Raw genomic sequence first — 25,142 nt, forward strand, 5'->3', positions numbered from 1 at the left:
TTAATGCACATTTAAGTTGCCTTGATCCTTTAGAAGATGACTTTGTACATACAGTATGCCATATATACAGTATCATGTGTTTTATAATACTTTTTTTTTTTTTTTTTTTTTTTATTATTGCAAACAATTTAATCGAAAGAAATGTAGTGTCACTTGTTCCCTGGGTTCCAGTTGCTGTGTAAGTTGAAACAATCTTGATCTAATACTTGATTTTTTAGCTGCTTTGTAGTTATATTATTTTTGTTCTATGACCAGTGATGGAAAGTAACAAAGTACATTTACTCAAGTAACATTCTTAAGTATTAGTTTGGCGTAATTGTACTTTACTTGAGTATTTCCAATTTCCTATATTGTACTTTTTATGAGTATGAGTAGTAGGAAACTGCACTCACAGCAGACATGTTATAACATCTAGCTGTGTTTCCACTCTGGACAACTTATGACAGCTTTGTGAAATGTGAACACATTGTCCCTCTGTGTTTGGTTCCAAAGGCTGCCATAGTTGAAGCTCTGGGCACATACTAATATTTATAGTTGGTTTTATCACGCTTCCCTCTTCACAACATACTGCAATATTAGCAGCCGCTGATCTCTACATGTCACAGCCTGGTAGGAAATGTGAGAAATCTAGTTTATTTATAGTTTAGCATTGCATACATAATCTTGTTGCTACAATCTTCCCTGTTACCACATGAAGACAGAGATAGTCCTCACAAGTATTAATGAGTAAGAGCAGTCTACCTTTGTGAATAGTTTTATCAGAGTAACTTGAACTTTGCTCACTACATTCTCTCGTCATCAGGGTCAGGCAAGCCCGTGGGATACATACTGAGTTAAAAGCACACAACTGCTTAGACTATCCCCCCTGTGTACACTAGGAAGGCCAGCTGAGAGCGGCAGGGTGTTGTGAGAAGACACAAAGCAGAACATCCAGGATGGCAGGGAGGAGACGAGGCCGGGGAAACAACGCCCAGCAGCACCAGGCCCCACAGCACCAGAGAGCGGGCCCTCGCGGGGTAAGACATGTTCTGTCAAGATTTAATGTTTATTCTCACACTTTAAATAATGGGAAGTCCTGTAAAGGAGATTCTGATTGTCTTTTTGTATTTTGATATTACTTAGAGTGGACATGAGACATAGATACCGTTGTATATACCAGTTATATTTGTTTTGTGTTGTTAATTCAAAGGCTTGGTCAATATTACAGTAGTAAACTTTTCTCTTATGTCTGTTTGACTTGTGACAGGGAGGGTAAACTGAAACACTGGTTGGAGTGATTAAGTTTGTTCATAAAGCAGCAACATGTTATTATTCTTAAGTGATATTAAGTAAACACTTGTTTAGTATGATAGAAAATAGTTTTAAGTCATCCTTTCAATTAAAATAGTTCATTATTATTTGTTTAAATTAGCTATCTAGTTGTATATGTAGCCTGTGACTGAATTGTGAGCCACATAGTATATCATTTAAGTACAAAAGTTACACATTACATCTTAATGTGTGCCTCCTTTGTGGAAACCTGCATGTTTGTTTACTTCCTACCTGCAGTGTATAGGTGTAAAGTCACTAAATCATTGCTAACTATGGACTATAGCATGGAGGGCTTAAACAAATTGTCTTCACAAAGATCATTTCAAGATAAAATTCAAGAGGCTGAACTGTACAACCTTACAGATTAACACAGCACAGGAATCACCAGACATTTGAGTAGAAGCAGAGTTCAAAGTATATCTTACATCACATCAGATAAAGATGCTTGTTTCTACACACAACACAAAGTTCATGACATATGGAGACGCTCGATACCGACAGAATTCACATCTGTTTAAAGATCATTTTCAAAGCTATATGGTTTGATAACAAATATTTATTTTTGTACACATTTCTTCTTACCAGATCGAGGATGAGCTTCTTTCAAATTTAAATATTAATGTTTTATGAAAAAGAATCCAACTGTTATAGAACAGTTGCTGTATTTTGTCTTCCTGCTCTTTCTTGTTTTTGACTCCCACGCTCAAAATAGGTACAGTTAACTGGAAATGTGTGTATAAAATGTCATGTTTTTCACTTAATGCACAATAAGACCTAAAAAGGATTAGTAGTTTATAAAACGGAGGATTTAAATTGGAAAATGAAAGCTCTAACAAAGGTCAAACATGTTCTTCCCACTTCTCTCCCTGTATTCAGTCTCAGCGGGAGCCGGCTGCTTTTGCCAAGTCCACAGGTTGTGATTCACAGACCCCCCATAACAAGCTGACCATCACCCAGGCACGGAGGGGCACACCAGGTCACACTTCTCTTTAGTTTTTGCTCTCATTTATAAATAATGTAATGCAACCAAGAAAACAACCAGCTTGTAGGTTGTGAGCGACAAGAGAATAGTAGGAGAATTACTCAGATGCTTAAAGGGGCCCTATTATGCTTTTGGGGTTTTCCCTTTCCTGTAGTTTTTTATATATGTTTTTGTTCATGTAAATATATAATGACCTTTTTGAACATTAAAGCATGTAAACGTGTCACAGTAGAGGCACACGATAAAAACTGAACCTGTAATTGAGCATAATAGGGCCCCTTTAATTATGAATGTATCAGCTGATATCAGCTGTAAATAGTTATTTATTTCTTTACTGCTAGTAATTTGGCTGATTGCAGGGTTGGTATTATTATGACCTCTTTCCCTATGTGCCACGCCATTCTACTGTGAAAGCAACAGATTAAAAGTATCAAAGTCTAACGGTTGATCAGATATTGGCATCAGCCTATTTTACGTCACTCAATATCTTTGAACAATATGGAAAGATGAATTGATGGTTTATGAATGTTGTTTTGGTCTTAAAAGACATGTTTTCATATGCTTCATCATGTAGCCAATCGTCCTGTGCGAGTCTACGCTGATGGGATTTTTGATCTTTTCCATTCGGGACATGCTCGAGCTCTGATGCAGGCCAAAAATGTGTTTCCAAACACATACCTGATAGTAGGAGGTAAAGGATGAATCTCACTCCCTGACATACATCTTATCTCATCTTATTGTCGTCTAGTAATCGTAAAAAACAATTTTAAAGTAACCCTCCCAAACCTTGATTACAATAATGATAAAAATGTCATTTGAAGGACCCAAATATTTTATTAATTGGACGGAATATTATAGTTTATTCATTCCAGATTAACCCTGGCTTCCTGGTTTATGACTACCAAATCCTTTGTGTCCCTAGTCTGCAGTGATGAACTCACCCACAAGTTAAAGGGCTACACGGTGATGACAGAGGACGAACGCTACGACGCCCTGACACACTGCCGCTACGTTGACGAGGTGGTGCGGGACGCTCCCTGGACGCTCACCACAGATTTCCTCCAGAGACACAAGGTCAAAGGTTACGCAGTCATTGGACACACAGCTTCTCATTATGTCGTAAAGTGACAACACCAAAATATATCTGGTGCTAAATCAGTCTGAACGCTTCAATGTTACACTCACAGATTGACTTTGTGGCCCATGATGATATGCCTTACACTTCTGCTGGATCAGATGATGTCTACAAACACATCAAGGAAGCAGGTAAACCTATAGATAATGATATATATGATTTTAGTTCATTCATCATTATATTTACTTACATTCATTTATGTTTTAATGTCAGGGATGTTCGTGGCCACTGAGAGGACAGAAGGAATCTCCACATCTGATCTGATCACTCGTATCGTCAAAGACTATGACATTTATGTTCGACGCAACCTGCAGAGAGGCTACACAGCCCGAGAACTCAATGTTGGATACATTAATGTACGTGAAATTGTATTTGTTGCAATTTCCAAAATAGAATATTGGAGTTTTTGGTCATCATAAATGTACTGTCAGTCACTTGCTTTGTGTTTCACTGACAGGAAAAGAAATATCGACTCCAGGAACAAGTGGACAAGATGAAAGAGACGGTCCGCACGGTGGAGGAAAAGTCCAAACACTTTGTCTACAGGGTGGAAGAGAAGAGCCATGACCTCATCCACAAGTGGGAAGAGAAGTCGCGAGAATTTATCAGCAACTTCCTGGAGCTTTTCGGACCTGATGGAGCATGGGCACGTTCACTTTTACATCAATATGAACTCCATATTAAAGGTCCCCTATTATACTGTTTTTCATAAATATATAATAGGTCTCAGATATATACTAAACATGTCTCTGAAGTGTTTGGCTCCAAATACCAAACAGATCATTGTAGCATCCCATAAACCCCTCTGTTTGACATGTAATGTAATGATTCAGCCCTGTTTCAAAAGTGCTGATTCTCTGTCTGTTACTTTAGATTAAAGGTCCCATGTCATGGCCATATCTACTGATCATAATTCCATTGTTGAGGTATACTAGAATAGATTTATATTGTGCAATTTTCCAAACTCACATTGGTTTCTCATACAGCATCTTTGTATAGTATGTGTATTCACTCTCTTTCCTAAACGGCTTGTTGGAGCTCCTGACCCCCCCCCCCCTCCCTGTGAGCCCACTGTGCTCTGATTGGTCAGCGGAACATCAGTGATTATGTGTTACAATGGCGTTAGCAACCAGAAAATGACACCAGTAAGGACAAACAGATGAGAATGCTGCGTGGGGTCTGGGTGTCGTGTTGGAGGGACGTTGCGCGGCTCGCTGCTGTGAGGAGGGGACAGTGTGAGCTGGGTTCATTTCCTGCTTGCTGCGTGGGATCTGGAAGACAGCGAGACATCGCGAATGGACGCGGGAAGGGGGGGGGTGCTGAGGGGGCTGCAGCACCCCCCATCTGCGATGCTCCACTAGCACCCGCTTTTTTCCTGAAACTTTCAGAATCTCTTTACACAGAGGCAGTGGCGGTTCTAGACCAATTTGACTGGGGGGGCCAGGCTGGGGCCAGTTATTTTATGAGGGGGGCACAATAAATGCAGGACGAAAAAGACAAAGACAGTATGAAGTAATCGCGCTTAAGAAAACAATGCAATACAGTTATTGGTATTTGTTTCAGTACACATATTTATTTCAAATACTTATAGTTACAGTTTTTACGCTCTAATGCAGGGGTCTCCAACCTTTTTTAGGATGAGAGCTACTTTCAGACAATAAAACAAGTCGGGGGCTACTTTTACTCATTTTTTTTGTTTTTTGCAGTGTATATATTTAGCACATTTTAACATTATTATATGCTGACCTTTAACCTTTGTGTGCTGTTTGGGTCTGTGGGACCTGTTTTCAGTGTTTACTGAAAGAAAATGTATGCAATTTAATTATTTTAGCCTGCTTTATTTGGGGGTGGACCTCACCTCCTCTAGGGGGGTCCGGGGGCTTTTTTTTTTAATGTTGAAATTAAATGCATCAATCTGGTGCACTTTGAGCACAAAATGAATTTATGGATACAGCTCTCAACACTCAGATGAAAGGGAGCTGTATACTTTTCAATAATCCAAACATCTTTAGAATATGATCACAACCAATAACAAATCATTTAAACTGGTTTATTCTTATCTTATGTTACCTAGTTAGCATTCTTTCTTTTTATTTATGCATATTTGACTAATCACTCCCCTTTTAAACTGTTGCAAGAACGTGATTGGTCGATATTCATTGTGGGGGGTGGGGGGAGGAGGGGTGTTAGATAGATATAGAGTTGTAGTAAGTAGATAGAGTTCGCTATGATTGAGGTTTCGTTTATGCATAGGGTAGATTCTTTTAATTGTTTTTCTTTTTTTTTGTGTGTATTTTTTACGTTTTGGATTTGCTTGGCGAGCTACTTATTGAGGGCTTGCGAGCTACCGGTAGCTCGCGATCGACGTGTTGGAGACCCCTGCTCTAATGGATCAGACTAGAATGACAAATAGCGTTAGTTACGCCTATTCCGTCAGCCAAGAAATCGTTGAATCATAAACTTTTCTTTTTTTTTCATTTTCATTTTCAGGGGGGCCACAGGGGGGTCCAAAGTCAGTGCTAGGGGGGCACTGGCCCCCCCTAGAACCGCCCCTGCACAGAGGGGACACATGTTTATGTATAAAAGACATGAAAAAGTGGATTTTGCATAATAGGTGCCCTTTAAGTTTGTTTTCAAGAGGCGCATTTGCTTTTCTTGTTATATAAATACATACACGGTTTAAAATATCATACTTTTTCCTGTCTCTGTCATGTTTAGCATGTGATTCAGGAGCGCAGTGGCCGGATGCTCCAGGCCCTCTCTCCCTACTCCTCACCCCGTGGCTCCCCCAGCAGCAGTCCAACCAGAAGACGACGCTCCCTTTCTCCTGACTCCTCCTCTGCCTCCCCCTCCCAATCTCCCTCCTCTCTCTCCCCTCCTCCCTCCCCCTACTCAGCTAAAAAGATTCCTCCTCAGGAAAAACAATCTCATCTTGATTTGGCCTAAACGTCGGCCACATAAACGTCTATTGGTCCATTATCTGGTCCATAATATGGAACTAATGCTGGTTTAATCAAGTCCATGTACATAAAGGTGGTTACAAAGCTTGGATATTATTTGTCTCATGTCATTTGTTACTCATTAATATGTCTAAATACATAACCAACAAGTCCTAAATGAAATGGCAGTTTTAAAGTGACTTTTTTTTTTTTTAAATTCATACTGAAACACAACTGCCTGGCTAGGTTAAGGTTGTTCAATTTTGAAAGCTGTATGTTAAGTCACGCAGGGTTCAACTCAGGGGCGTCGCCTGGACCTGAAAACATTCGGGGCTTAGCCCACAGTGGCGGCGGCACTACAGTGGCATTTTTTACTGCAACACTCCCCACACGCACACACACAGTACACCCGTGACTGTTACAATGAAGGCTCGATAATCAGCTCACGGCATATAAGCAGGGGTAAAGTGGTATTTTTTATGAGTTGGGGGCTCACCTCCTCTAGGGGGGTCCGGGGGGATGCCCCCCCGGGAAGATTTTTTTTTAAATATTGAAGTTAAATGCATCAATCTGGTGCACTTTGAGAGCAAAATGAAGAGATCTATGGATACCTCTCTCAACACCCATATGAAGCAGAACTGTAAACAGATTTTCTTTTTCTTTATGGATATTTTACTAATCACTCCCCTTTTAAACTCTATTCTTGTTTTACTGCCATATAGTATTTCATAACTGTTTTTCCTTTATTCTCTTATTTTTTTTATAACTATAATGATCACATGAAGGTGTGCCGCGGAAATAATCTTTTGAATAATTTGTGACCAAACCGTTTGAGACCCACTGAGATAACTTAGACTAAAGCAGTGGCGTCGCCTGGCCTGGGCATCCGGGGCTTTAGCCCCGAATGTTTTTTCTGTAGCCCCGGACAATTCTCCCTCAATAATATAATACATTAACCGTGCTTTACGTGAACCTCATCATGACACAAGAGAGGACGGCAGCACTGTAATTTCCCGTGTTCAGTGAATGCAACAGAGGCATGACACCAGACCAATCAGAGAGTTGCATGGAAAAAACGTGTGCTTGTGTCATTCAAGCTCGGCTCTGTGTGTGTGTGTGGCAATAGCGCATTTAGTGTGATAGAGAGAGAGAGAGGGGGAGAGAGGGAGAGAGGGAGAGAGGGGGAGGGAGGGAGGTGCCAGCATGGACCGTGTTGTTAGCATCTGGTTAGCTAGCTGCACTAACGGACATAAGGAGCTGTTTGTTCCACAAGAAGCTGGAGGAGAGTCCTCTCCTCTCAGACTGATACCCCTTTCACACCGGCGCTTTTCCAGCTCCTGCTGGGAGCTAGAGCCTGAAAAGCGTCTCTTACGTCGAGGCGTGCAGGAAACCTTACTTTGACCATCCGTTCGCTGTTATTGATCATTGTGGAGATACATGGGCTATACAGGTTGTCATGTCCGACTATCAGAAGTAGAATCATAATGAAAAATACGCCGGTAAAATGTGCCTATAGAAAACGGCTTAGCAAGTAGTCAGTTTAGCTTCGGTTGCTATGCTAACATCACCCATGTTATACCAGAGAAACTTTCATAACAGCGTTGTGATGCCAAACAGCGTCAATTCAGACTGACACACATTCACTTAAGGGGAACTGGGGATATGTATCAGCTGCTTGTGTGACAGTCAGACAGTGAATACTTTAGAGCCGTGTGAGCTAACCCGGAGCTAACGGGAGAATAAACTCCCGTGGAAGTGCAGCCAGCACTGCAGCGGTCGGTAAATGCCGCTGAAACACATTAATAAACAATGAACCACGGCACTCTGGAGAAAAGTATAAGGTTGGAGAAGTCGTTATTTAATTTAATCTGGCTTCGTATGATTAAAAGCAACACGATCATCGACCCGATGCAGTCCCCGGCCCGTTGTTGTTGTGGGAGAAAATCAGCGACGTAAACTGTGACGTCATGACGCAGCAGCGGCAGCTCTGGGCAGTGTGAACAGAGCGGGAGCTCAAAAGGGAAACGGGAGCTGAACCAGAAAAGCTCTCGCGAGGAGCTAGAAAGTGAAAAGCGCCGGTGTGAAAGCCGCATGAGAGACTCAGGTGAGCTAAAGGACTCTCTGAGTGTTTAGATACTTAACTTTAGTCTAAGTTATCTCAGTGGGTCTCAAACGGTTTGGTCACAAATTATTCAAAAGATACATTCCTTCATATGATCATTATAGTTATTAAAAAAAAGAGAATAAAGGAAAAACAGTTATGAAATACTATATGGCAGTAAAACAAGAATAGAGTTTAAAAGGGGAGTGATTAGTAAAATATCCATAAAGAAAAAGTACATCTGTGTACAGTTCTGCTTCATACAGTATGTATGGGTGTTGAGAGAGGTATCCATAGATCTCTTCATTTTGCTCTCAAAGTGCACCAGATTGATGCATTTAACTTCAATATTTAAAAAAAAATCTTCCCGGGGGAGCATCCCCCTGGACCCCCCTAGAGGAGGTGAGCCCCCCACTCATAAAAAATACCACTTTACCCCTGCCTATATGCCGTGAGCTGATTATCGAGCCTTCATTGTAACAGTCGCGGGTGTGCTGTGTGTGTGCGTGTGGGGAGTGTTGCAGTAAAAAATGCCACTGTAGTGCCGCCGCCACTGTGGGCTAAGCCCCGAATGTATTCAGGTCCAGGCGACGCCCCTGGACTAAAGTTATGTATCTAAACACTCAGAGAGTCCTTTAGCTCACCTGAGTCTCTCAGTCTGAGAGGAGAGGACTCTCCTCCAGCTTCTTGTGGAACAAACAGCTCCTTATGTCCGTTAGTGCAGCTAGCTAACCAGATGCTAACAACACGGTCCATGCTGGCACCTCTCTCTCTCCCTCTCTCCCTCTCTCCCTCTCTCCCTCTCTCCCTCTCTCCCTCTCTCTCCCTCTCTCCCCCTCTCTCCCTCTCACACTAAATGCGCTATTGCCACACACACACACAGAGCCGAGCTTGAATGACACAAGCACACGTTTATTTCCATGCAACTCTCTGATTGGTCTGGTGTCATGCCTCTGTTGCATTCACTGAACACGGGAAATTACAGTGCTGCCGTCCTCTCTTGTGTCATGATGAGGTTCACGTAAAGCACGGTTAATGTATTATATTATTGAGGGAGAATTGTCCGGGGCTACAGAAAAAACATTCGGGGCTAAAGCCCCGGATGCCCAGGCCAGGCGACGCCACTGGTTCAACTGTATGCATTAGTTTAAAACAATACAATTCGATTTTCACAACAAACTATCATTCGAAACCTACCTGTCTATATACTTAGCAATTTAATTTCACACCTAGCCATGCCAACACAGATACTGGGGTTTAACTAAAAACTACCATGTTTGGAAATATTGAGAAAACATGCATTCTGCCCTCATGTGGTCAAAATAATTATTCAGTGCAGCTTTAAACCAAACTCTTTAAACTCACATTGGCTACTTTAAATCACTAAATAAGATAGGAGTATTTGTTTATGAATATTTGTTTATGGGCTTGTTCTCACTCTTTACCCTTTGTTTTTAATTCTCACAATAACAATTTATTCCTTTTTTAAAAGCCTATCATTTATGAAAAAATATACGCAAAACAGAAATAGAAGCAAGAGATCCAACTTGTGCAGTATATATTCATTAGAAGCGTTAAAAGGTAATATTGTCTCGATAATAACAATACTAATTGTATTTATAAAGTACATTTTACAATGAGTCGCACATTGCACAACAAAGACTAGAACACAAGAGAGATAACCAGATAAATATACTGATGATATTTAATTAAAAAGGTAGTTAAGTCTAAGCAGCCTGGTGATTAAATCAATGTATCAACAAAGGGTTAACACGCTGCATGCAGGACGCTTGGGAACTACAAACACAACTGCGCATGTGCAGCACGATTATTTAAAGCGGATATGACGTCATCGCCAGCTACTAGATCTTCATTTAGAATGGACATAATAAATGAAATATTTCTAATTTTATATAAAATGCAAATCAAAGGCATAGCAACTAGTTTCATCTGGGTTCCTGCTCATGTTGGTGTGGAGGGTAATGAACAGGTGGATATTCTGGCCAAACAAACACTCAGAATTATGAACATAGACATAGAAGTTCCACTTAGCAAAGCGGAGGTTAAAACATTCATACATAAATATGCACAAACAACATGGCAAGAACATTGGGACCTTAAGTGATACAGGAAGACATCTTTATAAAATGCAAAGGTATGTGGGGGATGGAAGGAAGGTGGGGTTTAAAAGAAGGGAGGAAAATGTCATTTCTCGGATGAGAATAGGTCATACAGGTCTCAATCATACATTGAGTAGAATAGGAAAGCATCCAACCGGAAAGTGTATACAGTACACTGTAGCCAGCCAGAAACTGTGGAACATGTTTTAATGATTTGTGGGAAATATAGTGTTCAGAGAGGTGTGTTTTTCCAGACACTGAAGAGGGCAGGATTCAGTGACTTGTCGATGTCGGGGCTGTTGGGGAAAACATCAGGCAATATTTATTGTGAGATTATTACATTTTTAAGAGAAACTGATACATTTAAAATAATCTAGAGTTTTGGTTCTTTTTTGGTTTGTTTTGTTTGGTTTGTTTGTTTGTTTTGTTTTTGTTTGTTTTGTTGTGTTTTATTTCTTTTGTTTATTGTTTTCTGGATAGTCTCTTGTCCACACTCCAGTCCAGTTGGTGGCGGTAATGCACCTATAAATTGGTTTGCCAACCGCCAATAAAATCTAAAGAAGAAGAAGAAGAAGATCGCCAGCTACTGTCCTACACGGATTAAAGATGGCGCCCTCTCATGCACTGAGGTGCTGCAAACGGGCTCTGAACTGGATACCTGTCCTGTTTATTAACCTGGTTGTCGGCTGGTCTTATTACGCGTATGTTGTGGAGCTCTGTGTCTGTAAGTACACTCACTATTATAAAGTATTTACAAGAAGTGGGGCGGATATCTGCTTGTGTTGACAGTTTCTCAGGGTTGCCAACTTTGATAAGCTTGAGATTTTAAGTTTCCCTGTGTACATACGTTACTGTAAACATGCGTGTTATACTAATTACAATATTACACAACATGCGTGTGTTTCAGATTGTTTAACCATACCATACATGCTACATTTAATTACCACATTATTTAATCGGGACACTTTCTCAGTTAGACTGGGAAAGGAAAGTCTGTATCGTTTCCAGTTATAATAAGTGAATAACGGCTTCATCATGATAGTAAATCCATTTACAGTGCGAGTTTACTGGAGTAACAGATTAAAGAGATAACACTTTGTCATATGCGTTACAATGTATAGTGTTCTGTAAATGAATGGAAATGTATAAGCTACTTTTAAATCATTAAAAACGTAAATGGTTCAAAATATAGTTTAAAAGTATGTGCCCTAGTGTATTTCCTTTTCCAAAATGTGATTCTGTAAATATGACTTTTATATTGTGACACATTACATGTACTCATTAAGTTTAATACAACTCGTGTCTTTACAAATGATAACAAAGATTATAATGAATACTTTTTTTATGTAGTTTGACTGATAACGAATAAACCTTGTGAGCCAGCTGTACAATCTGAATAAGGGATGGCTATCATTTAACCACATGATGCAACAGTGGTTATTCATTGTGGGGAGATGTGATGAGGGCCTTCTGTGCAACTGTGTATAGGTTTTTAAACACATGCTTGATGTGGTCCTTATTCTGTAATTAAGTTAAGTAGATGTGGCCAAAAACAGACAAATGATAGGACAAAAATGTGGAAATTACAGCTATAATTATAGGACTATTAACATACTCATTTAATATCAGAGCATTTCCTAAAAAATACTCAGACCAAGCCTAAATGGGCAGGTTTGTACTCTGTAATTATATTCTTGGTCTGTACTTTAAACTGATTTCTAGTAACTGCACACTTTAAAAAAATTTTTTTTTAACCATTATATGTAATCTGCCATATGTCTAATGTTGGGGAATGTTCGGTTGTGTTTGTGTAATGTGATGAATGTAAACAATCAATAAATACATGTTTAAAAAAAAAAAAAAATGGGCAGGTCTGAAATAAACAGAGCTTTCTTTAGCAATGCTTTTTCCCCAATAGATATCTGTTAATCAGTTCTGCCGGCCATAACATTCACTGCCCTCGCTCTCACAGTAGATTTTTTTCATGGTTTATTTCAGCCTGGAACTGATGATACCATTATTAGCATGCAGACGTACTGTAGTTCTGTCCTTAGCTCACCAGCGGTGGTCAGGACAGGGACATCCCCCTAAAACAAAGCTCTCTGTTGTGTGAGGGTCACTGCTGGCCGTGCCAGGCTGCTGCAGCATGGTGTGAGGAACGGGTGGTGTGTGTGGTGGTGGGGGATGTGTATTCTTAGGACTTTCATTACTACACACTAAAATGTATTTTTTCTTGTCATTTTTGTAGATACAATCCCAAATAATCCAGAACGGAGTAAGTGCTATCCACCACAATTCCTATCCTGTTTATAATTCATATCAAATATTTTTGTCAAAGAAGCCAATGGCTAACTTTTAATTTTCTCTTCACAGTCAGCTATTTGGTCCTCTTTCACATTTTCTTCACCATGTTCATATGGTCCTACTGGAAAACGATCTGGTCCAAACCAGAAAGCCCCTCAAAAGCGGTAAGCCAAGAACATAAGAAGTTTTCCAATGTGCACTTATATAAACTTTGTATTCAAGAAGGTTATATATATGGTAAATATACATGTTTAGCAAACTGTCCATGAGTGTCCTATACATCCCATTATTTATAATGGTTGTCTCTGACTCTTTCTCCACCTGTCAGTTTTGTTTGCCCAGAGCAGAGAAGGAACTGTTTGAGAGAGAGGAGCGAGCCGAGACGCAACAAGAGATTCTGAAGAAAGTGGCGAAGAATTTACCCGTTTATACCCGCACAGCAGGAGGAGGTGAGGCTTTCACCGAAACAGCAAAACTGTGGTTGTAGTCGTATTTAAACACCCAGTGAACTTAAGAAATCGTCTTACCTTTTGTTGCACCAAATAAAATTGCATAAATGTGTTGCTATATGCTTATTCCCCTTTTGGATAAGCATGCACCACTGCTTATATCTCTATAAAATATATTTGACTGGTAATGCTAATCAGGCTGTTTTGTATTTACTGTACTGCATGTATCAGGATGGTTAATTGGGATCAGGTGCACCTCGTTATCTCAATAGACCACACCTGGCTCTTCTACTAATCAACAATCGCTAGTGGTTTTAAAAGGACATTTAAAAAGGCAATGTATTTAATACACATCTGCTATGTCACATACCTTGTCATTGTGCTGTCTTTCATTTTTGAGTAATATAGATACAGCATTAATTCAGCTTTTTTTCTTCTCTGAAAAGCCGTCCGTTACTGCGACCACTGCCAGGTGATCAAACCTGACCGCTGCCATCACTGTTCAACCTGTGAGATGTGAGTCTTTTCTAACTGTACACACTTTATAATTAAGGTTCATTATTGTCATTTAAAACGGTTTTCCCAGAAGGAGCACATGTGTTTAACGGATTCTAACTTAGATTTTATGTTATCAAATATAAAATGTTTTGCTGCAAGAAAACATGTTTGCAGCTCAAATGTGTCGCAGTTGAGAAATAGAACAGTCAGTTGTTAAACTAAAATATATTTTTATGCTGGTTTTAAAACACATTTCTCCAGTGTTTTGATATACAATTAAACATTTATTGAAATAAATGTGCACTGTGCTTTAGAGTAACCGCATCAGCAACATTTCTAAAATATGAACATGTTATAGACACAACTAATAGGACGTCATCTTTATTTTCCCTTTTCAAGGTGTGTGCTGAAAATGGACCATCACTGCCCCTGGTATGTTTTTTCATTTAACTTTGCATTCAAGCCAGTTTTTATTCCAAGTGATAAAGTGATAAGCATCCTTTTCTTTCTTATGTTTCTGACGCGTTTTCTTCCAGGGTGAATAACTGTGTGGGATTCTCAAACTACAAATACTTTGTGTTGTTCTTGACCTACGCTGCACTCTACTGTGTGGTCATTTGTGCTACAGTCATCCAGTATTTCCTCAAATTCTGGACAGTAAGTACAGAAACTTCCTCTTATTTTCTACTTTATAAATCAGCATATTCTACATGTGAATGATTGTTGTGGTTTCAGTTTATTGAAGGTGTTTGTAGTATCTTTTAGATCAGTTGACTCATAATACTCAAATCTTGTCATTTTGAACAAAAATATGTTAACTTAAGACTCTTTGACATGACTGCAGCTCTGATGAGGCATGTGATTATTGCATCGTAAGATATCGACCAATTTCTTACAGAATGTGTCTCTGTGGTGCATGTCATGTGATCATTTATCAGGAGATTCTCTTCAGCGTATTGCTTTGCATGAAACAATGGCTCCTGTCACGTAAACCCAACAGTGAAGGAGGAGATTGTGTTCTAACAAAGCATAGAAATACTAAGATACTGTTCTGTGCAAGGGTTAGATGTTGTACTGACCAGTAAGAAAAATACCAATAAAACAATTCATTTTCCATTTCATGGTAATCAGCTGTTGGGGTAAAAAATCTCTTAACCCTAACACAGGAAATCATCTTTTTGACTGACACTTTTCTTATTTTGTTTTCCCCCTCTGAAGAAAGTGCTGCCGGACACGCATGCCAAATTCCACGTCTTGTTTCTGTTTTTCGTGGCTGCCCTGTTCTTTGTCAGCGTCCTGTCACTACTCGGCTACCATCTGTGGCTCGTGGGAAAGAACAGGACGACTATAGGTAGTTATTCATATATTTGTAATGTAATTCAACTTCTGAGTATAGAATTTTAAAAGTCAAAACTGACAATATTTTCCCCCTTATTTTCAGAGGCATTTCGGGCTCCTGTGTTCGCAAACGGTCCAGAAAAAAACGGGTTTTCTCTTGGCTTTAAGCGAAATGCAGCTGAGGTATTTGGAGACCAAGGGAAGTACTGGATGTTTCCTGTTTCCTCAAAGTAAGACAACTGTCACCTTGGAAATCCTTTAATGGAGTGAAGACTCCAAAAAAACCATTCACCCTGAATCCATCCAATGCTTACATGTTTACTTATGCTCTTTTAATCTCTGTTTTATCAGTCTGGGAGATGGACATTCCTTTGTTACCAGATTGGTACACATAGATCCTGAAAGAGCCAACGGTATCCTTCAGCAAAATGGCAAAAGGTTTGTAACGTTTTTTTTTAACATAGCTTTTTGAACATAAAAGCATGGAAGCATCTCACAGTAGAAGTGCAAAATACAAATATGAACCTTGAAAGGAGCAGAATAGGGCCCCGTTTTATTGTATCCATTTCTTCTCAGTTTTGTTTGCTGTGTTTAATCTCTAATGGGAATTGAATTACAGCCTTGCCGATGGGAAGCCCGACCCTTGTGTCCATGGTAACAATATACAACACACAGCAGACGACAGCAAAGAGAACATAGGTTTGTTGATGATGCCCTTCTATCACAATTTTTGCTCATTGCGGTTTATATGTTTTCAATATTACTTTCATGTTCAAACATCAAGCATTTAACAGTGCCTCTTGTTTCCTAATTTTCAGACGGAGGACAGACAGACTCTGTAAAAGTGGAGAATGAGCAATAGCAGGTATGTGAATAGGATGTGAATGCTGTACAGTTTTGCAGGTTTGTCTTCCTTTATTGATTTCCACCTTGTTGGCTGTTACTGCAGGTCGCAGGTACATTACATCAGCAAACCATGATGCCTTAAACCAGGAGCATCAGCCCCGCTACAGGAGCCGTCCTCCACCTTCATCTTGAGTACAAACCTCAAGCCACTTGTTTTGCACATACATTTATTTGACCATCTTTCATCCAGCGTGTTTTGAGCCAGCCCCGCAAGAATACTGTTATCATGTCAACAGGGACCTCGTAGACGGGAGCAGATGTGATTCGTCTTTGTTTTGAGCCAAAGACATTCAAATAATGTTTTGTCATTATTGCGTCTGAAAGAATAACGGACTGCTTTTTTCCATCTTGAGCCAATTGATTGTCCGTCTATATGTACATTAATCCATTATACATTCCTAATAGAGAATCATTCTCTGTCAGTATTAATCAAGCATTAATAACTAATCAAGAGCAGAGGGAGCCATTAATGCGAGATGTGTATAAATCCTACAAAATGGTGCGACATCGCAATTATTTATTCCAGCAGTCAGTTATCAGTTACAGTTTACATGATCGAACAATTTCAAAGGTCTTTCTTTTTACACTTTTAACATCTTTTGTTTACATTTCAAATGTTATACTATGGTCAGCAGACAGGTGATGTAAGCTTAAATGTGTGGACCAAATCCAAACTCCACTTAAAATTGTTTAATCTAAAAAAAGAAATCTCATTGCACAATACATATTTGTTATTTATTTGTTGACAAGCTTTTTATAAATTAATTGTATTTGAATGTCTATTTATTTTAATTTGTATGATCATTATGTTTAATTTATTTAGTTTTTTAAATGGGCATTGTCCTTTTCCACAGATGTTTTCATGATCAATCCTTTGCTACAGTATGTGTTTTAAATTAATCACTCTTGTGTTAATACCAATGATCAAATATGTCTCCTTTCTTGTTTTCTCACAGGTAATAGTTTAAACATTTTTTTTATTTGAACTTAAGAGCACAAAATGTAACCCCATATAAAACTGTAAGAGGATATTGTCAGAAAGGTCAGTGACCTTGACTTGCTGTGTCCTTGAGTCTGAGCCAGGATAGATAAGACATACTATATAATGATAGAGGTATTTAGCTAGTGTCATCACAAATGCTCCTCTCTCTAATCCTGGCAGCTGTTTTATTGTATTACATTCATTTGAGTGGAGATGATGCACAGTGCAGTGTGGACGTATGCCTGAATGATCAGTAGAACATATTCATGTGTATATGTTACTTCCTGGGTGCTGGCCCGTGTGCATGTACTCGCAGAATCTCACGGTAGTTTAACAACTAACTCTACTCACTGACCTCTGTGAACTTTGCTTAATGCACCACCAAGCCGCTAAACCTACAGCAGTGAGGTCTGTAAAGAACTGTTCAGGCACGATGACCTTCATTGATCTGTAACAATAAACATAATGTCAGAAACTCAAAGGTGTGATTCTTCATTTCAAACACTGGTTCAGTGGGATTTCTAAGACATTTCGAGGAGTTAAACATTCGTACCTGATTGAAAACAGCTGTGCAGAGGACAGTGGAATACAGACACCTCTTTAGATGTTTTTCAGAGGCTGCTTAAACTAAAGATTTGTCCAGATGTGGATGTTAAGACAGATTCAAGATTCAAGGCTTTTATTGTCATTCGTACACAGTGTAGTTATGTCAATGAAAATCTTAGGTCCCAGGCTCCTCCAACAACACAATAAAACAGATAAAATAGTGCAAGTAAATACAATAAAATAGAATAGAAGTAGTAATAATATTCTGCCTCAGTAATGCAAGCTCTTCACAATTAATTATGAAATAGGAGAAAGTACTCGCAACCATATGTGTTAAGAAAAAGAAGTGGTGGAATACATTTGTTACTGATAAAAACAGCAGAATTATTCTACTAAACATTTTTTTAAAAGCCATTCTGCATGGGTACTTTTACTTTTGATACATGACGTACATTTTACTGAGAATACTTCCTAACTTCTACTTAAAGGTAGGGTAGGTAAGTTTGAGAAACCGGCTCGAGATCGCTAGAATTTGAAAATACACAACCGGAGAAAATCTGCCACTTCCTTACAGAGCCCCTCCTCCAACACACACGAACGCGCACATGACCAATGAGGGCACGAGATAAGTTTGTGCACAGATGGAAGGCTGACAGGCAGGTAGGCCATCCAATCATTTTAGCCGGCCCGGCTAAAATGATTGGTCGTACTTTTTACAGTATTACGGCTTCCGGAGATGACATTTTTTAATGGATTTTTTGTCAAAGCACTTAAGATATTTATTGCTATCGGGATGTTAAGAGCATTCCATGGAATATAACAAAAAGTGTATCTCGAGCCGGTTTCTCAAACTTACCTACCCTACCTTTAATTATTAGTTTAAATTCAAGATTTTCACTTGTAATGGAGTATTTTAAGACCATAGTAATTCTGCTTTTACTCAAGTAAAGGACCGGAGTACTTTTTCCACTACTGAATAATATTAAATAGTAGCTTGTGATCCAATACAAGGCATGTAACAACTTGTACTTGCCTACTTTATATAATAATATGTTATTTGTGAAATTGTATTTACACTTGGCTTTAGGGATGTCAACGCTGGCTGGTCCACCACTCTGGTCCAGACCAATAATCTCCAAATATCTCAACAGCTATTGAACACATTTCTTTGATTATTTGTACAGACGGATGATTTCTCGAGGACGAATTATAATTTTGGTGAACCCTGACTGTTTTATCTAGCGTCAATGAAGGTAAAAATGTCTGTTTATGACCACATCCCTGCAACGCTTCAGGCATTTTCATCTCAGCTGAATTTGTCTTAATGCTTATTATCAGATCTAGCATCCATGGATGTCAAATCAGACCAGGGGCTAAACCCTTAAAGCCCCCATCCTCTTATTTTTGGAACCATTGCTACGACCACAGCTTAAATTTGACCTCAACGACACATCTGTAAAGCTTTGTGATGACAAATCTGGCCAGGGGCATCAAGCAAGGTCCATCAAAATGGGTTGCTATTCACTTTTTCAGTTAAATAAAATAAATTGTCAGTTGTCAGAGCTGACATATTCAGACTCAGGGAAGGTGTTTCCTGGATGTTGAATTGTTTTATTTTATTTCTCTGGTACAGCACTAAGTGGCGGCTAGCTGGGAGAGAGGTGAATGACACTGAGGCCGTTCACCTCTCCAAGACAACGCTACAGATTAAGCTGTCATTGTGTCAGCGCTACTTTAAAAATGTAAACCTTTTTGAGCTTTTGTTAACTTCTTCAATTACTTATTAGACTTTCAAACATTTTACATTTTTTGCAATGTTTTTATTAATTCATGGTATCCCACTTTATTGTAATACTGACATTTATTTATCTCTCGCTCAAGAAAAGGTCATGCTCTGATATACTCAGTCTATCCTCCAAATGTTCTCAGAGTGAATGCCATTTATGTGTAATAGATGAATATTTCAAAAAGTTGAACGCTAATTGTATTTTTCACCAAACAAATGGGTTGTATTAAAATGTATGTTTTCTGAACTTTTCTAACACTATTTATAGAAATAATCTGACATAAATCAAGAATCCTATACCGAAGATTTGTAGAGGGAACTGGGCACCGTAATGTGACAATTTAATTACAAACTAATGTAAACTACTAATTAATTTGGTGAGAAACAACACACCCTGTCAAAGTTCATCCCTCCTCATACTTAATGGGTCCCACCCTTTCGAATCTTACCTTTTTCTTTATTACATTGACAACTTAAAGTCTGTGAATGAATAATCAATGATTACCTTCTGAGGTTTTCCCATAAACTTGTCAAGTGTCATTCCCCTTTTACTCCTTAGAAGTCTCCTAAAGGATAAAGTACACTTGCATTTGAACCTCCCACTTGAAAACACCGGCAGACACTGCAATGCAAAGGAAGCAGATAATTAAAGTAACTATTGAAGAGACTTCCTCAAGGAGAGAAGGTGAGGTTACATTTTTAAACTATTAGTGAATTTTTCAAGAAGAATATCAGCCATGGATGAAGCTCTCAACATCACCATTGATCCAGCTTGTTTACAAGATCCCCCGCTGGCTATTGACGTGATAAAGCGTAAGTGGCCTATATTACCATATCCTGCTTGCTGATAATGTTTCCTTATCAACTAATCTGAGCTAATGACGAAAACAACTCACTCGTGTGTGAAGCTGTCTTGAATGAGACATATCATTTAAATGTGTTCTTGTTTTATTTGCCTCTCTTCCTAAAATGTGACACAATTTTCTTTTAACCCAAGTATTGTGCTGATTATTTCACACAAATAGCATTGCGACGTATGAATACTAATCTGGTTCCCTTTCTGTTTTTAAATCAGAGCTAGATGTGTTTGATTTCTGCCTGTACCTCATGCTCACCTTCATGGCCTGCGTATCCCTGCTGCTGTACCTGGAGCAGTGCGCTTATATTTATAAAAATCTGCCCTACCCCAAGAAGACCACCCTCATGTGGATAAGTGGTGCTGCACCAGTAAGCATTTGGGTTTTTTTATTTTTATATATTGTGCTATTTCTTATACCAATATGTGAAACAAATCATTATTAACCTCATAGAATCCTAAAGTATGCCCATTAATGAATTGCTCTTTTTTTTTAGGTCATTGCCACAATGTCTTGTTTTGGGATGTGGATCCCGAAGGCAGTCATGATCACAGATATGACCTCTAACTGGTACGTTTCACCAGCTAAATTAGTACCCAGGGAAAAGTATTTTCTCACACCGTAAAGTTTTTTAACAGCGGAAATATGATATAGTAGGATATTTACAGAAGTCCTCTCTTAGACTCTTACTTTAAACATATCAAATGATCAGTTGTCTGCTATCGCATCGCTCTGACCGGAAGCTAGTTCTCACTTTGTGAACTCAGATATCCTTTTTTGAAATCCACATCTTTCTTTACTATGTTTTAATCAATATATCTTTATTCAAATCAACACCTTTCTGCCTTTAAAACTCCCCGGCAAACGTGCACCCCTGGTATGAATAAGCTAAAGAACATGGGAGGATGTTTTAACCACGTGTTGAATCATTACACACACCCAGAATGCCTCATCACTAACCTGCACGTGCTCAACTTCAATAAAACACAGGAACATTTTATAGGCTCTTGCCACCTTTAGTTATAGCCTGCATTTTATGTGTTTTCTGATTTACGAGATTTAAGCACAGAACGTACAGTACAGCATGTGTTTCCCATTTGTACTCACTGTCAGAAAACAAGTTCTCTTCTTTGTAATCAATTAAAACAATTGGCATATGGCTTTCTTGCTGAAACCACTCAAGTCAAATTTAACAAACTGTGAAAGAAAAGTCCATGTACCTGAAGTGTTTTCTTTTTAAGAATCACTTCTCTTTATCTGTGTAGTTATTTTGCAGTCGTGGTGTATAAGGTCTTGGTTCTGATGATCGAGGAGTTGGGCGGCACCAATGATTTTCTGCAGAGATTTTCCACGGAGACCTTTCGGGTCAACACAGGCCCGTGCTGCTGCTGCTGCGCCTGTCTACCCCGCGTGCACATGTCACGGTATTTATACCCGCCTACACAAATACTACCATTCTGCCTTCAGCAATTGAAACCTGTGATCTTTTACTGTTTATATAGAGATTTTTAGGCAATTTAATCATGCTCTTATTTATATTCATTCATTCTCTCTATTGACTGCACATTGTGAACATTTCTAATGAGTATATTTCTTTGTATGGGATCATTCAGGCGATTGTTATTCTTCCTGAAGTTGGGAGCTCTTCAGTATGCAATCCTAAAGACGGTGCTCTCCATCCTCTCCATAGTCTTGTGGACAAACGGCAACTTTGATCTCTCTGATGTAAGGGTTTGATAAGTGTCATATCTCACTGCGCTGGATATTAAGTGAACTTGACATGAACAAAGCATTTGTTTTGCTTCTTTTTCAGTTAGAGATTACTGGTACAGCCATTTGGATTAACCCGTTCATTGGCATTCTCACTATCACATCCCTTTGGCCCGTTGCCATCATCTTCATGAACGTTAACAGCCATCTACGCAGCATCAACTTGGTACCCAAGTATGCCATCTACCAGGTGAGTCAATACAACCAACACTTAAAGTACACTATTCTCAATGTTCTTTCTAGCAAAAGCCTTGGTGAAAAACAGTATATGCATCCTTATCAGGAAAGCAAAACAGAAAGTGAAACATCTAGGGTGTAATCTCTCTGTTGCAAATCTCTAGCCAGATGGTTGAGGTTAGACTCAAAAGATCATGATAGGTTCTGACTTGAAGGAAACCCTTGGTTGATAACCCGTCTTTTTTTACACTACAACACTCAGGTTCAGTAGTCTTACCTTTCACAATACAATTCCTACTCATATTATATTTGCCTGTGAGTATTTCGCTTTTCCCTGTTGTTTCTTCAAGGCCTTTAAGGTTAGGATTGGCCTCGGATGGTAAGGTTAGGAGGATACACCATGGCGCATCTCGTGAGAGGTTTCACAGTTTTGCAAATCGGGGGTAACCATCAATACAAGTCTGTGTTATACCGACAGATCATCAAAGCTTAAAAGTCAGGAGTCTCAGTTTATAAAAACGAAAGCAGTACAAATGAGTGTCGCACAGAGTTTTCACACCAATCTCCTTGGCTTGAGTTGCGTTTGTTTGGGGTCATAATACAAAACTTTTGCTAGAAAACTAGATATTGACATATGATGCACTGCATAGAGTATGTAACTAATCAAGTCTTGGTTTTCTCATCAGCTCGTACTCGTACTGAGTCAGCTGCAGACATCAATCATTAACATCCTGGCATTGAATGGCACCATCGCCTGCGCCCCTCCCTTCTCTTCTCAAGCTCGTGGCTCCAGTAAGAAACCTCTCTGAAAGTCAGCTGCTCATGTGTGTAGTCAAATAATCCATCTGACACCCTGTTTATGTCTCTTTCCCTCTCTGTTGTGCAGTGCTAAGTCAGCAGATGATGATCATGGAGATGTTCATCCTCACTCTGATCAATCAGAGACTGTACCGTCGTACGTATGACGCACTTCCCTCAGAGGAGGCACATGACAACAACCACAACGCTAAAGTCGCCCTGCAGACTGCCCTCGTGGAGCATGATGTCTAAAAAAGGAGACAGTGATGTAAGAGTGGAAGTCAACACTGCTCTTAATGATGTGTCAAATCCTCTAAATTGAGAGATAATCAAATATCCCAAACTTTAGTGTTATATAATATTATTTGGATATAACTTGTTTACCTCATTCCATGATAGAAAAAAATATATTAACTGTTGAAAGTGTAGTTTTTTCAATATTTGATGTATGTATAGTAAAAAACGTGGACAAAAGGTTTATCAATATTTGTGAACGGGAGAACATCATTTTTACATTTGTCTAGTAAAACTTAGTGTGTGAGAAACATACAGAGAGATATGGCCATCCAATAATGGTGACTTTGGTCAATGTGTGGATGCTGAAATGAGTCCTAAAATGATATCTGATGCTTTGTGTTTTTGTACTAAAGTGTACAGTAAATAAAGATGGATATGTTTTTGTCATGAAAGGGCTCAGGTTGAATGTATTGTACTGAGGATATATTTGATAAAAAGGATCTATTTTCTCTTCTGTTCCCAGTGTACAGAGTAAAATGTTTTTGTCTTTACGCAATCTGGGGAAAACAGCCAGATTTCTTCAAAGATTGCTGACCCACTTACTCAGACCTACTTGAGACACAGACGGATGAGACAGCAGCTTTATTTTCAGACTCAGTGTACACCCAACATCCGCCTACAGCCAAACTGTGTTGTTTCATAAGCAACCACAAGAGGCCATGCTCGTCCAACCAAAAAAGTTGACTCACATGATTAATATTTATTATTTCTTTCAGTTCAACCAGAACTAACAGGTTTAGTCAGTTACTTATTTTAGAAGGAATAATTCAATAATTCAAGAATGTTTGTACCAAGCCCAACATCCAATAAACTGTCTAAAAACATCAAACAAACCGGATACCCAATGTCTTTTTAGGTATTTGCTTAATTACGACTTACTCCTTAAGTGATATGTTCTTTGTTGCCTTCTTGCAAATCTTCCCAAACATTTGTATCACATCAATCAACAAAAAATGTGTAGGAAATAATTACTTGAGCATGTTTTTCATAAATCTCTTTTGAACTTTTACCAAATGCTGTCATCTAAAAAAAACCTGTTCAAAAACACATTTAGACATAATATTATTGGCAAAACTAAACAATAAGAAAGACAACTATAATATACAATTTAGTTAAATCAAATGTTATTTCCCTGAATCGTGTCATTCACTTACATTTCATTAATAACTCTCAAATGTGTGATTGTCTTCAGGACCGCAGTTTACTCTGTTAAGGTTGTTAAAAGGTCACCCCACCCCCCACACAAGATTGATCACTTTTAATGATTGAATTAATTTGATTAATCAGTATTTTGTACAACCAAAACAACAGTATCCCTTCGTGGATGCATTGCATTTGTTTTTGTGTTATATTTGTTATCTAATAGGTTTTAAACCATGCTTTTTGAAGTCATATGCAGCATAAGGGATAGATCCAAAGAGGAAAATATTGTCCACTTAAAGTTTAATAATTTCCCAAATTTAAATCGGATGAATGGTTACCCTTATTATAAATATTTGTTATTAAACTATAAAACTGCATTGCTTTTTATAAATGTATAATTTTCTAACATTTTCTAAATTCTTCAACCATCTTGAGTGACTTACTGTAGATTGCTGCGACACACCAGATATGAATCAGACCAGTTTTCAAAATAAAAGCAGAACTGTTCCAATAAAAGATGAATAGGCTGCATTTGAAGGTACATTGCCTTAATCTGAATGAGATGTTCGCATCAAGCCAAGACCCTATTAATGGAGCATTTGTCTTTGGTGTTATGTAAACAGAGTCATCAGACAGAGAAGAAGGGGAAGCTGCGTTCAGGGTGGGTTGATGACAGCCCCTGGCCCTGCATTGCTGACGAAAG

At 38.8% G+C, this 25,142-nt stretch overlaps 3 protein-coding genes across 3 annotated transcripts; all 3 read left to right on the forward strand.

Moving 5' to 3' along the window:
- The first annotated feature begins 162 nt into the window (after positions 1–162).
- On the forward strand, positions 163–6,479 carry LOC117490550 (choline-phosphate cytidylyltransferase B-like). Its single transcript, XM_034140317.1, has 9 exons — positions 163–178; positions 879–1,016; positions 2,188–2,287; positions 2,868–2,984; positions 3,216–3,367; positions 3,481–3,559; positions 3,642–3,784; positions 3,886–4,074; positions 6,147–6,479. The coding sequence occupies exons 2-9, from the start codon at positions 936–938 to the stop codon at positions 6,372–6,374; spliced, it is 1,089 nt and encodes a 362-aa protein (XP_033996208.1). The 5' UTR covers positions 163–178; positions 879–935; the 3' UTR covers positions 6,375–6,479.
- A 4,691-nt stretch (positions 6,480–11,170) lies between these two features.
- On the forward strand, positions 11,171–17,546 carry LOC117490779 (palmitoyltransferase ZDHHC20-like). The gene is made up of 13 exons (XM_034140590.1): positions 11,171–11,312; positions 12,837–12,863; positions 12,962–13,056; positions 13,221–13,341; positions 13,788–13,857; positions 14,239–14,271; positions 14,376–14,496; positions 15,058–15,190; positions 15,281–15,407; positions 15,529–15,615; positions 15,797–15,876; positions 15,996–16,042; positions 16,127–17,546. Exons 1-12 carry the CDS (start codon positions 11,195–11,197, stop codon positions 16,037–16,039), a joined length of 1,056 nt encoding a protein of 351 aa, XP_033996481.1. The 5' UTR covers positions 11,171–11,194; the 3' UTR covers positions 16,040–16,042; positions 16,127–17,546.
- A 2,454-nt stretch (positions 17,547–20,000) lies between these two features.
- LOC117490512 (organic solute transporter subunit alpha-like) lies at positions 20,001–24,113 on the forward strand. The gene is made up of 8 exons (XM_034140272.1): positions 20,001–20,210; positions 20,473–20,624; positions 20,751–20,824; positions 21,520–21,678; positions 21,868–21,979; positions 22,068–22,214; positions 22,888–22,993; positions 23,088–24,113. The coding sequence occupies exons 1-8, from the start codon at positions 20,135–20,137 to the stop codon at positions 23,249–23,251; spliced, it is 990 nt and encodes a 329-aa protein (XP_033996163.1). The 5' UTR covers positions 20,001–20,134; the 3' UTR covers positions 23,252–24,113.
- The last annotated feature ends 1,029 nt before the right edge of the window (positions 24,114–25,142 follow it).

Source organism: Trematomus bernacchii, unplaced genomic scaffold (assembly GCF_902827165.1).
Source record: "Trematomus bernacchii unplaced genomic scaffold, fTreBer1.1, whole genome shotgun sequence".
In the NCBI taxonomy this organism is placed as follows: Eukaryota; Metazoa; Chordata; class Actinopteri; order Perciformes; family Nototheniidae; genus Trematomus; species Trematomus bernacchii.